The sequence below is a fragment of the Staurois parvus genome, unplaced genomic scaffold (assembly GCF_062004578.1).
Source record: "Staurois parvus isolate SC_StPar_1 unplaced genomic scaffold, SC_StPar_1.0 ptg000202l, whole genome shotgun sequence".
Taxonomy (NCBI): Eukaryota; Metazoa; Chordata; class Amphibia; order Anura; family Ranidae; genus Staurois; species Staurois parvus.
The window spans coordinates 3,580,538-3,597,151 of NW_028317998.1; the positions used below are offsets into that span (position 1 = coordinate 3,580,538).

Below are 16,614 nucleotides of genomic sequence, written 5' to 3' on the forward strand. Positions count from 1 at the left end.
GCTGTAATTAAAGGAAAAAGGTGGTTCAACAAAATACTGACACAAGGTGTGATCCTTTTTCCAACTCAGTGACATGTTGGTGTTATATCTTTCACTTGGATGTTATAAGTTGTACTGAGTAAATACAGATGGATAAAATAAAAACTGTGTCTTTGTTTCAGAAGGCTGCAAAACATCAAAACAAGATTACTTTAAGGGGGGGGGGGGTTTGATTCTTTTCTATACCCAATGTATCTCAAAAAATGCCACAAACAGCAAAGACATTTCAATGTTAAAATTATAAAGTGTACAGATTTATTCTTTCACGCAATAATAATTAAAAAAAAAAAACAACTAGTTTTAGAACTCCTTATGTTTGTATTCTGTAACCACCTTTAGAAGTTGGGGAAGTCCTCCAAGAACAGATACAAATGCTAAAAGTTCACATATCATTTTTATTGTAACATACTGAAATTTCATTCTTTGAGCACTGGAATTGAAGAGGAGATAACTTGTTTTTTCAACACACAGGAATATCCAGTTTATTTTTGGCCACCAGTGTCATGATTTACCTTTGCTTTGATGTTCTTTCTACCCACTGCCACATGGCTATAATAATAATGAAGTCAAGTGGCATTCTGGGCATATTCTGATGCTTTGTTGTGATTAAATAAATAGATACATTTAATCTACTTAATTCATTTGGCATTAACTAATTTTTTCAAAGACAATTAGCACATTTTCAAAATCCTTTTTGAAAGGACATTTCTTCAAGAAAAGACCTAAAGATAAGGATGCATCAGCACTGAAGAAATTATTTCAGGTATATATAATATATATTTACACAATAAAAAAATTTACTTACTGTATTTTAAGTAAAGTGGCACAAATAGTAAGAGCTACAGGGCTCTTCCTGAATGCTTACAAAGTACAAACTTTTTTTTTTTTTTTTAAGTGGTGGCAGAAAAAAAAGAAAAAGAAAACGTCCTATTATTTGCAATGCCTCCAACACAGTGAACTCATGGGTGGATTTAAAGGGGAAAATACACAGAAAAGGAAAGCAAAAAGTGTTATTAGAGCCAGGTTGCATAACATAAACAAACAACTTGAAAGCAACAGAAGAAAAAGGTTTCCATTTAATGAAGTGATTATGGACTCTGAAGCGATGAGACATCTTATTGCATTGTCATTGGCTTCTCTACTGTTTTGTGCATTTCCAAAGTTCATTTTCATGTTATCGCCACAGTATAAAATTGTAAGCTTTCCTGTCGTTGACTTTATGAAGGTCATACTCTGTTCTCTAACTACACAATATAGATTGTGTGAGAATATTCTAGCGCACATAAAACCTGCCAATCTTATTGTTCAGTTAACTGAGCAGACTCTTCAGAATAGCCAGTTATATGATCAGAAAGAAAAACAGGAAGAGGAATTTAAAAATAGAGAATGGGAAAAACATCCAAAATATATTACAAAACCCTTTCATGAGTGTTGTTGGACAAAGGCACCTCAATGTTCACATTAGGAAATGTTTTATATCCGATTTTTGCCTGTCACCAGTATAATAGAAGGAAAGTAGAATGTGGTCTTAGAGCAGCTTTGCACAGTCAAAGCAGGTCACATCAGATTCCATGGCAGAGGGATAGTTATAATCAGCATCCTCTAAAGCACTGCAGTTCATAGAATGGGTACTTTATAATACACCAGAAATACATTGGTGCCCTGATAAAGACCATGTTGGTGAGAGACTGGCCATTCACTTGTAACCAGTTTTTGGTTGTCGACGCATCCTTGCTGCTTTGGTGGCTTCACATGAATTGCATCTGTTCACCAAAAAAAAAAAAAAAAAAATTGAAGTGATCAAGAAAATCTAATTAACAATTACAATACTAGATACTGGAATTTATATTTATTTATACATACACACACACATACATATATACATGCATACACACACACTAGTAATTAGTGGTGCACTGAAATTAAAATTCTGGTGCCGAAAGCAAAAATTCAGGATGCACTTAGCCAAAAACTGAAACCGAATTGGACTGTTTTTAAACATATATTTTTTGGAAAAAAATACACTTTAATGATTTTACAAAACAAGTTCAGGTAAATATTGTTTTGTGAAAGATGATGCTACGGCGAGTAAATAAGATACTCAACATGTAATGCTTTAAAATTGCGCACGATCGTGGAATGGCATCAAACTACAGTACTTAATGTCATGAGTGATACTTGAAAAATTTCTACAGGCTACCAGTGTACAGATACAGAGGAGGTCTAGTGCTAGAATTAATGCTCTTGCACTGACATTCATGGCTTTACCTCACATGTGTGGTTTGAACACCATTTACATATGTGAGCGTGTCCTATGTATGCGTTCACCACTACGTGCGAGCACGGGGGGGGGGGATGGGGGCACTTTAAACTTTATTTATTAACACTGTCCCTTTAAAAAACAAAATGTAATCACCTTTATTCCTATCATAACGGAATGCATGCATCCCCTGTGATAGAAATAATTAGTGACAGGTCCTTTTTATGGAGAGATACATCTCTCCTCTACAATGTAAAGCATTAGATCAAAAAAAGCATTGATGTAGTGCTTCAAAAAAAAAAAAAAAAAAGGCCTAGTTTACATAGCACCAGGACCGGAAGTGACATCACTCTGGTCCTCCAAGGGCATAGAGATGAGTGGAGGACATTTTTCCTTCACTTATCTCTATGCCCAGCACTGGGATCGTTCGGTGGTTTCTCAGGTAAGGCTGAAAATTACTGAGCGGTGGCACCAGTGGCGAGGAACGGGCTTATTTTCAGCACCTGAAATGTAAATTAAAAAAAAGGGAAAAAGTTTTTTTGAATTTTAAAAAAAAACTTAAAAAGTTACACCTAAGCACATACAAAATTTTGAGCCCCACCATATACATACATACTCCTCCTTCTATAGTTACTAGTTTTTTTTTTTATACACACATACAAACGTAAATGCAAACGTCAGGGTGCATACGCATGGAAACGGCCACATCAGTCATTCACAGGGTTCTGTGAATTAATCTACAAGTACCAACAACCTTTGTGGATGTTGGCTTGTAGTTCTCAATGAACTACCACAGCGCTGTTGAGTGCTCTGGTAGTTCATTGACTGCTGATTGCTGGTGCAATTTTTTCCATGCTCCTAACAAAAAAAAAAAAAATATATATTTTTTTTTTTTAAAAGGTGCACTTATTCTTTAACGAAACAGACACCAGAGCTTGATTTGGCTGCTCAGCATGCACTTGCACTGAGCACCCAAGTGTTTCCATGTGCGAGGGTACCCTGAAAGAATATAGTGTTTTCTTCTCATTGGGTCGGCGCCTCATTTACTCACTAAGCAGATACACTTCTGCTGAGTTTTAAGAGATCCTGACACTCCCCTTTCCCGATGAGCACCCAATCGGTGCTCATCACATTGCAGGGTCTCTCCCCTGCCTGCTAGTCCACGGGTGCGGTGCTGGAGATAGGCAGGGAGGTAAGTAGGAGATAAACAACTTAATGTTAAAACATTAAAAGTTTAATTCGCCATAAAGCCCCTTAAGTTTTTAAAAGCCCCAGACACTCCTAAGAGCACCTCACATTTAAATACTGTTTTGGTTAAAATGTTTTCTTTTTCAGGAAAAGTAGACTGACTAGAGGGACAAGTAGACTGCGACCCGATTTAGGACCTTGCACAAGTAGTTTTTAAAAAACAATTCCACACCTTGACTGTACACTGTCACTGTACTAAAGACACTGGCTGGGAATGTATTAATATCAAGGAGCAATCAAGGGGTTAACTGTGTACCTAACATTTGTAAAGTGTGTAATATGTGCTGCTTTTACCTACAGATCTGGTTGATCTGATCTGTGAACTGATCTGTGTACAGACCCCTGTGTGTTTGTAAACACAGGACTCTGCACTGTGATTGGCTACAGCAGTTCAGTAGGTATCAGCCATAAATCATTGGCCGGGACCTGCTAACAAAATTGTGCTGTAGCCAGTGACAGCGTGGGTCAGCCTGAATCCAGCAGAAGCCACCTACCCGCAGTAAATGTACTGTGGGTGGGCAGCAAGCGTTTAAAGTACACCTCTTCACAGTGCCCGATTACTGCAAATGCATCTGGGAATTAAACTGAATTTAGTGACAATCTGAACCTCAGCCCAATCCAAATCCCGGTCATGTGACCACAAAATACATTAAACATGTTACATTCTATTTTTTCAAACCCAAACAAAAACTTTGATCATAGTGCATGCCTTCACTTATACCCTATGTGTTTGTGAAACGTGCTTCACATCAACTTTGAATAAATCTAATTATTATAGAATTAAGAGAACATTAAAAAGGTAGTTATTTCAAATACCTGAGCTCCAGTTACAGGTGCAAATGGATTTGTTGGTGTGATTCCAGGCTGTGTATAAAGAATTGGTTGAGGAACCATGAGAGGATTTGCCCCGATCTGTGTAGGAACCTTAAAAAGACAGGAAAATACAAAATTATAGGAAGCATAGGATTTTTGTACGAATACATAAAAGCCTCTTCTTGGAGTCCCACAGTTTGAGGTTATTAACCAACATAGGATTATACTGCTGCCTACAGGAGAAATAGGCACATAAAACCTCACCCAAGACCTGCCTCTTAAGGCTGCAACCCCTCCCACCTTGACCATTGTAGCATACAGTCCATAGAGGAAAGATAACAAATGAGGTGACAGAGCCTTGTCCTTTAAAGGACTACAAGAAAAGGATTTTACAGCAAGTACAATAATTCTACTTTCTCCATCATTCATGGAGGGACACAGCTTTATACTGTAGTATTAAACACCGTAGGAACACCCAAAAGCAACCCAATAAAGAAAAGGAAGGGTAGTAACAGACCAAGTGGGCCAACAAGAAAAATCCAAAATAAGGAAATAAAAAGAAGGGCATTAAAATTTCTCTAGGACAGGGGGTGTCAAACTGGCGGCCTTCCAGCTATTTCCAAACCACATATCTCATCAGGTATTGCAAGGCTGACAGTTACAAGCATGACTCTCAAAGGCAGAGGCATGATGGGACTTTCACAACAGCTGGAGGGCCACCAATTTGACACCCCTGCTCTAGGAGAACTTTGTGTCAGAAGGCAGAGGCAGATGTGTTGACCTTGTAAAACCTCACGTTCACACCATGTGCAGAGACGTCAGTTGTTCTGCAAGGTCACAAAAAAAAATTGTTCTCTATGTGCCCTGTTCACACTACAACACTGGTATAATGTACTGAGTTTTTCTATGCAGGAATCTGCAACGTGTATGCAGTTTTCTGTGTGGGGAAAAAAAAAACTGATGTGACATCAACACCATGGTGTGAACAGGGCACATAACTGATGTGCATGAAAAATGATGTCAATGTGCATAAAAACTCACTGAAACTCGCATGAAAGCTGATGTAAACTGATGAAAACTCATGTCTCTGCAAGTGAAATGTGTGTGGTTTTCCCATCAGTTTTCATGCATGTATGGGGTGAAGGAGCCCTTTGAAAAACAATGCGATAATAAAAAAAAGCCCAAGAGGTAACTCAATGCTATAGCAACTCATAGGCCTCAACAACATTCTGTTGAATCCACTTAGAGGTTATCTTACTTTTAGATCCAGAATTTCTCTTAGGAAAATTCTGATAACTTGGAGACCAGGTTTAGCAGAAGTGATGACCACCAGAAAAGCTAGCTTATGGGATAGAAGTGTTAAGAAAATGTCTTAGAGAATGAGTTTTTGTAATGACAGTACATTTTAGTAGTCAAGAACCCAACAGGAGAACATATGCAACTCCCTGAGAGACCGTAAGAATTAGTGAATTACCAGCAATAGGAGGTTGAAAAAGGACACAGCAGACACCTAATGCTAATGGCTAAACATTGTTCTTGGAGGAAAGAAAGACCAAGGCCCCTGAAAAAGCACGTGTGGGAACCCCCAAAATAATAAGCCTTCCACATTTGATAACTCTTACGAGAAGCAGATTTATGATCTTTAATCAGTGTTGGGATAACAGAATCCACAATGCCTCATGTCTTTCAGAACCTGGGTTTTAACCAGTAAACCATCAAAGTCACCCTCAACCACTGACAGTTCACTCTTACACCCACCCTCAACCACTGACAAAGTGGAGTATTAGATTGCATTCAATCCTGCAAAGCAGAAGATGTCATAGCCTCAGCAGAGGAAATGTATAGATCAGGGCATAGTTATCCCACGGTGCTAACAAGGCATTTATTGCATTTACGGTCAGACCTTCTGGTCAGGAGACAAATCTATGCAGCTTCTTGTTACAGCACTTCCTGAGGACGCCGCCAAGCGAAACTTACGTAGAAGCATGATCCCGTCACTTCCTGTTTCCTATTATGTCACATCTGGCCCGCCAAAAGCGAGGCTTGGAGCGCATGCCAGCCATCGCCATTGGAAATAATACAAACACAGGCTGCACAGACTGGTGCCGGTTTCTGGGCACCAATACATGTGAGTGCATCGAAATTTTATCTACTTACAATTTTCAATAAATAATACACTTTTTTTCTGGTGAGTGAGAAATTGACTTATTGTCTGCACGAGGTGAAAGAGGAAATCTTTGGTCTACGGTGTAGCAATTGTGCATACAGAGATGGACGCGGTCACCCATCTTGCTAAGGATCCTCCATATTATATCATTTCTACTCCCAAACAAGCCTCCCTCCAATTTCCCCCCTCCCTCAGGAATGTGGTCTGGATGATGCCAGAGATCACAGGCTCAGCGGGAGAGCTTAATGGTTATAAATCCCACTAGCTGGTGCCCGAGTGTCTGTTAGCTTCTCAATCTGAGATATTGTAAAGCCATAAACCAAGTCCTTCACTAAGCTTCAAAGACATTCCAGATAAGCCGTAAAACAGACATCACATTCAAAATCCACTTTCCCCTATGATTTCATATCTTGGAATATGAAAGACTTACAAGGAGACCAAGCATATATTCAGATTGGTCACTTTAATACAAGTCGCCTGATATATTACACCCCCTAGCTGAAATCTACAGGAGAGCAGAAAATGATATCTCCTTAACCGCCTCAAGCAGGTATGTCATATTTCATATCTAGACGTTCAGCAGATGCTTCTGCATATCTATTAGTGGCTAGGCTGCTACATGCACCGAGGGTAAGTTGTGGGTCATAATATAAGCTGCGAAGGGATTTTGGTTCTAGCTTGGGTCTCTGCCTCCAACACCCTCCCCAAATGAGGCGATTGGTTCTCTGCTTCAAGGAGACACCCTGCTGAGTTCCTAGAAAGGCTGTTATGCTTGGAGCAGAAGGTTAAGTTAAGTTGAGTAGGTCGTGTTGAAGTTGAAGAATCCTCCCTTTTAATATCAGAACCAACTTTGGGAGATAAGGCACCCTTTTGGCTCAGTAAACTTGATCTGCTTAAACCAGGACTTTTGGCAAGTACTCTCTCTAAACCTCCGTTATCTCTTTGCTGTGCTATTGCTCTCTGTATGTGTATATATATATATATATATATATATATGTATGTGTATATATGTATATATATATATATATTTTATTGCACCCTTTTAGTAATAAATCTTACTTTCTGAAAGTGTTGAACTGTTTCTAAGGCTCTTTAATGCAAACTAAGAACCCCTGTCTCTGAAGAGCACTACTGTGTGTTTTAAAACGTCTACATACATCTGTCTGCAGTGACATTGTGTATACAAACATCATAGTGTTATTGCTGATATTGCCAAGTTTTCTCTTTCACTGTACAGAAAGGAGGTTGTGGCAGTGTGAAGGGTTAATTGCGTAATTATCCTGACCCAGTAACAATCGCTCCCAGGCTGCAGGTACACAGATTGTGGTCCATTAGCTGGAAAATCTTTGTGCAACGTGCAGCTGGACGTGGCATTGTTATGCAAGTGACAGCACGGTTTTAGATTGGCTAGTCCTTTGGTCACGAGTCTGATGAGAAGGGCTGGGGTCTGATGCCGCGATCGTCACATACGGGACTACCTCTCTATGGGACGGTCACTATAAATATGTTCACTTTCATCATATTGTGTTCAGGATTATCATTTATTTTATGTTATTAATAGATAATTTTACTTTTGTCACAACATATTTTACCGCCTACCTATTCACGCATTTATTTTTGTTTTGCTTTTAATTTTACTTTAAAGGATGATCCCACTAAGGAGTAGAGGAATTAAGAATGTGCTTCCAACTTTTTGCCAGTATGGTCCTTAAATGACAGAGCACCTGGAACCATTTAGGGATAAGGGATTGCTTGTTCAGGAAATCCCATTTTTTGCAAATAAATGTGGAAAGAAGTGGAAAAACCTTTACAGCACATTCAGGTTTATGAGAATCAAGGCTAGACACCATAGCAAGCAAGGTAAAGACCAAGAGCAAGAGTCCCAGCCACAGGGACTGAGGTGTCAGCAGCCAAATGTAATGCTGGGTACACATGGGCCAAAAACGATCGGTTTGGCAGGAACCGGCCAATTTTCGGCCCACCTGTACAACTCCTTGTCCAACAGAAGCAGGTATCAGAACCAGCTTCTGTAGAACAAGCATGCTGGAAAACCAGTATCCGATCAGCACTCACAGCCATGTGTCAGAACACAATAGCTCAGCAGGGAGATTGCCGTACTAACACTAGATGTGTTAGTATGGCATTCCTTATGGTTTTTTTTTTTTTTCCATTCAGCCCACTGGGTTGAATGAAAAAATAACAAAACTTCCTGTGTGTACCAGGTTTAAGTTTAATATGGCTGAACTTTGTAAAAATCACCATCAGGGTACAAGGACAACTTGCACATAGATCAGCTTAAAATTCATCAACATTTGTTAAATACAGATCTCAGTACGAACATCCTGTGGCAGTCTAGATGTAGTGTGTGTAAACACATATACACCTTGGTGCACCACACAAATATAATCATATCACAAGACGTGGTGGGCACTCAGCAGTCTTCCACAAGAGCATAATAACAAAATGCCGTTTTATTAATGGCATCTCAGTCTTTGTCTCGTAGGGTTCAAAATTGAGGTGGCCTACCCTATGCAGCTATAAAAGCTTCAACTCTTCTGGGAAGGCTGTCAACAATTATTAGGAGTGTGTCTATGGGAATGTTTGACCATTCTTCCAGAATCACATTTGTGAGGTCAGGCACCGATATCGGATGAGAAGGTGTTCTATCGGGTTGATGTCAGGACTCTGTGCAGGCCAGTCAAGTTCATCCACCCCAAATGCACTCATCCATGTATTTATGGACTTTGCTTTGTGCACTGGTGCGCAGTCATGTTGGAACAGGAAGGGGCCATCCCCAAACTGTTCCCACAAAGTTGGGAGCAAGAAATTGTCCAAAATGTCTTGGTATGCTGACACCTTAAGATTTCCCTTCACAATCCCACACCATAATCCCCCCTCCACCAAACTTTACACTTGGCACAATGCAGTCAGGGAAGTACAGTTCTCCTGGCAACCACCAAACTCAGACACATTCGTCACTCCAGAGAACACTATTCCACTGCTCTAGAGTCCAGTGGTGGCATGTTTTACACCAGGGCATTCAATGCTTTCCATTGCACTTGGTGATGCAAGGCTTGGATGCAGCTGCTCGGTAAATGGAAACCCATTCCATTAAGCTCTCTACACACTGTTGTGATAATCTGAAGACCACACGAAGTTTGTAGGTCTTTAGCTATTGACTCTGCAGACAGTTGGTAACTTCTGTGCACTGTGTGCTTCAGCATATGCTGACCCCGCTCTGTCATTTTACATGGCCTACCACTTTGTAAGTTGCTGTTGTTCCCAGTTGCTTCCACTTTGTTATAATACCACTAACAGTTGACCGTGGAATATTTAGTAGCAAGGAAATTTCACGGATGGACTTATTGCACAGGTGGCAACCTATCATGGTAGCATGCTCGAATTCACTGAGCTCCTGAGAGCGAACAATTACGTGGAAGGTGGCGGGGGTAAGTCACTAAGTGTTTCAGATGACACAGAAGATTGACATTCCTTGAAGTGTTTATCTTTCAGCAGACTTCAGTGAAGTATTCCTCTTAAATGGAGTGCTGTTTGTCACCACAGATAGTGCAAAAGGCAAGTTTTCACCATCTTGTTTTGCAGATATTCTTTTTGCCTGAACTGACTTTACTGATAGGGTCACCTTAAACAAAACTGGCTAATCCAGCATATGGTTTCAATCAAAACTAGTAGAAATGAAACAATTTATGTAAAATTAGAACCATTTACAACACAATAAATTTGAACTTAAATTGAGTAGTCCACATCTGCAAAAAAAAAACTGAACAGAACTAAAACAAAATTAAACAATTTTCCTACCATTCCATACACAGGCACTTGTGGTGTTGGTACTGGATAGGTCATTGTTGGAGGTGCCTTGAAACATAAAATTGAAAAAATAAATTACATTGTCACTTTTTTTTTCTCTAGCAACAGAAAAAATGCTCACACACCTTCATCCAAAACAATTAAAGTGCAAGTTCAACTTTAGTTTTACAAAATTCCCACTATGCAATTTCAGCTGTTTCATCATGCATTCAAAGGAACTGTCCATGCAAGTTAAACAAGCCATTGTAAGGCTTAAAAAATGAAACAAATCCATCAGAGAGATAGCAGCAACATTAGGAGTGGCCAAATCAACAGTTTGGTACATTCTGAGGAAAGAAGAACGCACTGGTGAACTCAGCAACATAAAAAGTCATGCATGTCCACGGAAGACAACAGTGGTGGATGATCAAAGGATCCTCTCTATTGTAACGAAAAACCCATTCACAACATCCAGACAAGTGAAGGACACTCTCCAGGAGGCGGGTGTATCATTGTCAAAGTCTACAGTCAAGAGCAAATACAGATGGTTCATCACAAGGTGCAAACTAGTAATAAGATTAGACTTTGCCAGATTAGACTTTGCCAAAAAACATCTAAAAAAAGCCAGACCAGTTCTGGAAAAGCATTCTTTGGACGGATGAAACTAAGATTAATCTGTACCAGAATGACAGGAGGAAAAAAAGTGTGGAGAAGGCTTGGAACAGCTTATGATCCAAAGCACACAACATCATCTGTAAAACATGGTGGAGGCAGTGTGATGGCATGGGCATGCATGGCTTTCAGTGGCACTGGGTCATTGGTGTTTATTGATGTGACAAAAGCAGCTGAATGAATTCGGAAGTGTGTAGAGATATACTGTCAGCCCAGATTCAGCCAAAAGTTGATTGTTCCACAGTACAGATGGACAATGATCCAAAACACACTGCAAAACCAACCTAGGAGCTTTTGATGGAAAGAAGTGGAATATTCTGCAAAGGCTGAGTCAACCACCTGATCTCAACCCAATTGAGTATGCATTTCACTTGCTGAAGGCAAAACTAAAGGCAGAAAGACCTACAAACAAAGAACAACTGAAGACAGCTGCAGTTAGAGCCTGGCAAAGCATCAGAAAGGAGGAAACCCAGTCTTTGGTAATGTCCATGGGTTCCAGACTTCAGGCAGTCATTGGCAGTAAAGGATTTTCAACAAAATATTACAAATAAACATTTTATTTATGATTATATTCATTTGTCCAAATACCTTTGGTCCCTTGAAAAAGGGGGGTGGCTACTCTTAAAGAGCTGTAATTCCTAAACCCTTCCTCCAATTTGGATGTACATACCCTCAAATGAAACCAAAGAACGCACGCACGCACGCACGCACGCACGCACGCACGCACACACACACACACACTTTTATACTGCAGCAGAAGGAATAAAGGCAAATTTAAAAACATAGTAGTGGAGAAAATGTAACAATCTAACGATAACAGGGGGTGAGCATAACTTACATATCCAGGGTAGTGGACTCCATTCTATGATGACATGTTAATTAAAATAAAAATACAAAATTACCATAAACAAATACATACTAAAATGATTTCATGTACAGGTGAAACTCGAAAAAATTAGAATATCGTGAAACTAATATATGAGATAGACTCATTACATGCAAAGTAAGATAGTTCAAGCCGTGATTTGTCATAATTGTGATGATTATGGCTTACAGCTCATGAAAACCCCAAATCCACAATCTCAGAAAATTAGAATCTTAGAGTCTTTTCCTGGAAAATGAAGTCAGCATCCCCATAAATCTCATCTGCAGAAGGAAGCATGAAGTGCTCCAAAATCTCCTGGTAGACGGCTGCGTTGACCCTGGACTTAACGAAGCACAGTGGACCAACACCAGCAGATGACATGGCTCCCCAAATCAACACAGACTGTGGAAACTTCACACTGGACTTCAAGCATCTTGCAGTGTGTGCCTCTCCATTCTTCCTCCATACTCTGGGTCCTTGGTTTCCAAAATGAGATGCAAAAGTTGCTCTCATCAGAAAAGAGGACTTTGGACCACTGAACAACAGACCAGGTCTGTTTTTCATTAGCCCAGGTAAGACACTTCTGATGTTGTTTGTTGTTCAGGAGCGGCTTGACAAGAGGAATAGGACATTTGAAGCCCATGTCCAGGATCCGTCTGTGTGTGTTGGCTCTTGATGCACTGACTCCAGCCTCAATCCACTCCTTGTGAAAGTCCCCAACACTTTTGAATGGCCTTTTCCTGACAATCCTCTCCAGGCTGCGGTCATCCCTGCTGCTTGTGCACCTTTTTCTTCCACACTTTTCCCTTCCACATAACGTTCTATTAATGTGCTTTGATAAAGAACTTTGGGAACATCTAACTTCTTTTGCAATTACCTTTTGAGGCTTTCCCTCCTTACGGAGGGTGTCAATGATGGTTTTCTGCACAACTGTCAGGTCAGCAGTCTTTCCCATGATTGTGATTCCTACTGAACCAGACTGAGACACCATTTAAAGGCTCAGGAACCCTTTGCAGGTGTTATGGCTTAATTAGCTGATTAGAGTGGGACACTTTGAGCCTATAATATTGCACCTTTTCACAATATTCTAATTTTCTGAGATTGTGGATTTGGGGTTTTTATGAGCTGTAAACCATAATCTTCACAATTATGACAAATCACAGCTTGAACTATCTTGCTTTGCATGTAATGAGTCTATCTCATATTTTAGTTTCACCTTTTAAGTTGCATTACTGAAATAAATGAACTTTTGCACGATATTCTAATTTTTCGAGTTTCACCTGTATACATAAAAAAAAACAAACAAAAAAAACTGTCCATATTACAAATACTGAAACTTTCATAAAAAGACAATCACTTGAAGCTTCCCTTGCCAGGACACGAGCAATATTAAAAATGCCACTTTCAACAGCTTTAAACTGTAAAGATGCAGCATGATGGCTACTACATCAATATACTGTGATATATGTTGGTACAAGAAGGGAAGATCCATTTCATTACTGGTGGACAAAAGTTTTGATGTACTATATCCAGTATATTCTCCTTTCACCACAGATGTTAGCAGAGGCCCCATTCTGCACATACCACAGCAAAACAATGTACAAATGCTCAAGCTTCTCCTTTTAATGTTACAAAATTGAGAGCGATCAGGTGGCTATAATGAAGGCGAATCCTGCACATAGCAAGTGCATTTGGGAAAAGACTTGCTAAATAAGCCCATAGATTATGCAATTTTCTTTCCTTCCATCACAAGTGGATAGAAAAGAAAACTGCTCCCCCATCAACACTGACTGAACCTGGTGGGGAGCCTTCCCTGCTAGCAGAACGCAATGACCGCTGCTGGAGGATATAAGGAGTACTTTAAAGGTGAGTATTAGGAGTTTACAAAGGCACAGCCAGCCACTTTACCCAGGAAGGATAAGGTAGCAGTGTCTCTTTAAAAAAAAAAAAAAAAAAAAAAAAACTTGTTCAACTCTGAGCCAAAAAAATACAAAATTAGAATTAACAAAATAAGCCTTTATAATGGCACAAAAGCCCACAGTCAAAACTTCTAAATAGGCTATGTGAAATCTTATATGTAATGACAAAATGTATAACTCACCACTTGTGAAACAGGAGCTACAGGGGCAGGGTTCCATGTTGTGGAAGTGCTTGTTCTGGCTTGCCAGTTTGTCCCACCAGTAAGTTTTTTCTCAGTAGGCTGATTCCACTGCATATCAGATCTAAAAGACCAGCAACAAATACTTCATATCTCTTGTTTATTAATCAGGTTGAAAATCTTAGCTATCACATAGTCCATCTGTCAACTAGGTCATCAATCACATTTTACTGAATTCATACAAAAAAGTATGCACATACATCAATAGTTATAGTGTCTCAGAATGCGTTACAGTGTCTCAGCACAACACACTGACAATTCACAACAACGAAACACCCTATCTACAGGTGGGCTGCTTTTTTTCCAGCTGGAACATAAATGCTGGCTTCATACGTGTGCACTGTGGTTATCTCTAACACATAGTGCTAGGTACATTGCAGTGACATTCATTTAAAATGTCATCTCAATGCACACATGCACTAAGCTGCTATTGTTCCTGTACTACAGAGCACACCAAAGTGCACAAACCATGTATTCTGACGTGCTGCACTGCCAAAAATACAACAGCTGCAATTTCTTGGGCATTGCATGGCCTGCCCATTAAAAAGAATCAGGCTACCTTAAAGCAGCATGCCTCAAAGCAAGAGAATACATGTTTTAAAAGATGCGCATGTGCAAGGGGGCCCTTAATGTCAAAACGTTTTTGGAAGTAACGGTGCAGCAGATCCCAATGTAATGACGTGTACAACTAGAAAGGAGCAGCCAAAGATTAAGATTAGGATCCTAATGACCTGGACATGCCTTACTGAAGTTAATCCTTGAAAATCAGGATTTTTGTAATCACTGTAAAATCCTTTTCTGTTAACTCAATTTTACAGTGAATAGAAAGATCATGTTTTCTATTGCCCATCGAGGGGCTCAGCTTAATAATTAAGCAACCTAAGGACTCCCAAAATGAAGTATGAGAACCTTTTGACCAAAACATGTATTTACCATATAGGACTTGTTCAGAAGACTAGGTTGCAGTTGTACAAATCTGAGACAAAGTGGTCCAATGATGAAATCAACCCAGGGGTACGCACTGCCCTAGTTGAGTAGGCCTGACAGTGAAAGTGGACACATATCTCACAACTCACTTGTCACATGAATAAGAGGGCTTTGTATATAAAGAGGTTGTTATGCAGGATTTTTCACAACAATAGGTAGAGAAAGCATTTGCCTTAAAGAACACCAACAGGAAGAGGCTCTACTAGTAGGGCATTAACCATCCATAAAATACCAGTTCAGACAGACACAACTATGTTTCAGTTGAGAATGATGAGCTTGGACCAACCCTCTGCAGATTTTGTGCCCTCAATTTAAAGTTTGCAGGGAATGTGCTCAATGCTGCCTGTCTACAATGCTTCTGTGAAAGACCCCAGGAAAGTAGGGTGTTTCCTGCACGCTTGTTCCTCATTTACTCCAAAGACATGCTGGTAGGTTAATTGGCTCCTGTCTAAATTGGCCCTAGTATGTGTATGTATGAATGTAAGTTAGGGACCTCAGATTGTACATCTCTTGAGGGTTAGGGACTGATGTGAATGTACAATATATATGTAAAGCGCTGTGTAGATTGATGGCGCTATATAAGTATCTGTAATAAATTTAGCTGCATCAAATTCATGTCTTTAGAAAATGGTGGCGAGAAATTCAAATCATGGTTTAGACCTAAACAGTGCCCAGCAGCCAGATACACACACAGGCAATGTCCATAGAGCAGGGGTGTCAAACTGGTGGCCCTCCAGCGGTTACAAAACTGCAAGTCCCATCATGCCTCTGCCTTTGGGAGTTATGCTTGTAACTGTCAATCTTACAATGCCTTATGAGACCTTGTAGTTTGGCAACAGTTGGAGGGCCACCAGTTTGACATCTGTGCCATAGAGGATAAATTAAAAAGAAGGGTTCCCTTTAGTGGTTGACGCCAAAACTGTTTGGCTGAAAGTAAAGTTACTGTAAAGGCTTAAATGTTATTGTTTAACCACTTGACCTCTGAAAGGCTTTACCCCCATTATGACCACAGCAATTATATTTTTTTGCTATTCAGCACCGTGCTACTTTAATCACCAATTGTTTATTCTTGTAAGACTATACTCAAATTTAATTTTTATAATTCATAGAAATAGAGCTTTCTTTTGGTAGTATTTAATCACCACTGTATTTATTTTTTTGCTATATAAACAAAAAATACTGAAACGTTGGGGGGGATAGTTCCACTTTAAGTGCCCAAATTGGCACAAGGGAGGTTTACCAATATTCCTCCCACAATGCCCATCTAGTCATTACAATTAGCAGGAATAATCTTCACCAGTAAACGTTAACCAGTAGCTCTGGTCCTGATAACTGCACAGGATCCCCAGAATATACTGGAATGACCTGAGTAGTGTAGTTTTGCGCTAGTTGGAACAAAGAAGGGTTGTCAATGCCGACTGCTGGACCATCCAAGTAAGGAAAAGAACAAACGTGATTGCTTCCTAGACGGTAGAAAGCAAAATCTCTAACTGAGGGACGAGGGGGTGAGAGGAGTTTTTAGTTGTTTGGCTTGTGTTTCCTGTAGAAAGAGGAACCAATCCTCTCTCAGGTTGCTGTCCTGGAAGACGACTGGGGAA

General features: G+C 39.8%; 1 protein-coding gene across 3 annotated transcripts in view; it reads right to left on the reverse strand.

Moving 5' to 3' along the window:
• Window positions 1-414: 414 nt before the first annotated feature.
• LOC149461452 (phosphatidylinositol-binding clathrin assembly protein-like) overlaps window positions 415-16,614 on the reverse strand; it is an 88,897-nt gene continuing 72,697 nt past the window's right edge. For all 3 annotated transcript variants that reach the window (XM_089678293.1, XM_089678294.1, XM_089678292.1), the window contains 5 exons: window positions 13,973-14,093; window positions 11,845-11,868; window positions 10,347-10,403; window positions 4,364-4,471; window positions 415-1,802 (listed from right to left, as the gene is read on the reverse strand). In XM_089678293.1, coding sequence (XP_089534419.1) covers window positions 1,788-1,802; window positions 4,364-4,471; window positions 10,347-10,403; window positions 11,845-11,868; window positions 13,973-14,093 — 325 coding nt within the window. In that variant the 3' untranslated portion in view covers window positions 415-1,787. The remainder of the gene's footprint in view (window positions 1,803-4,363; window positions 4,472-10,346; window positions 10,404-11,844; window positions 11,869-13,972; window positions 14,094-16,614) is intronic.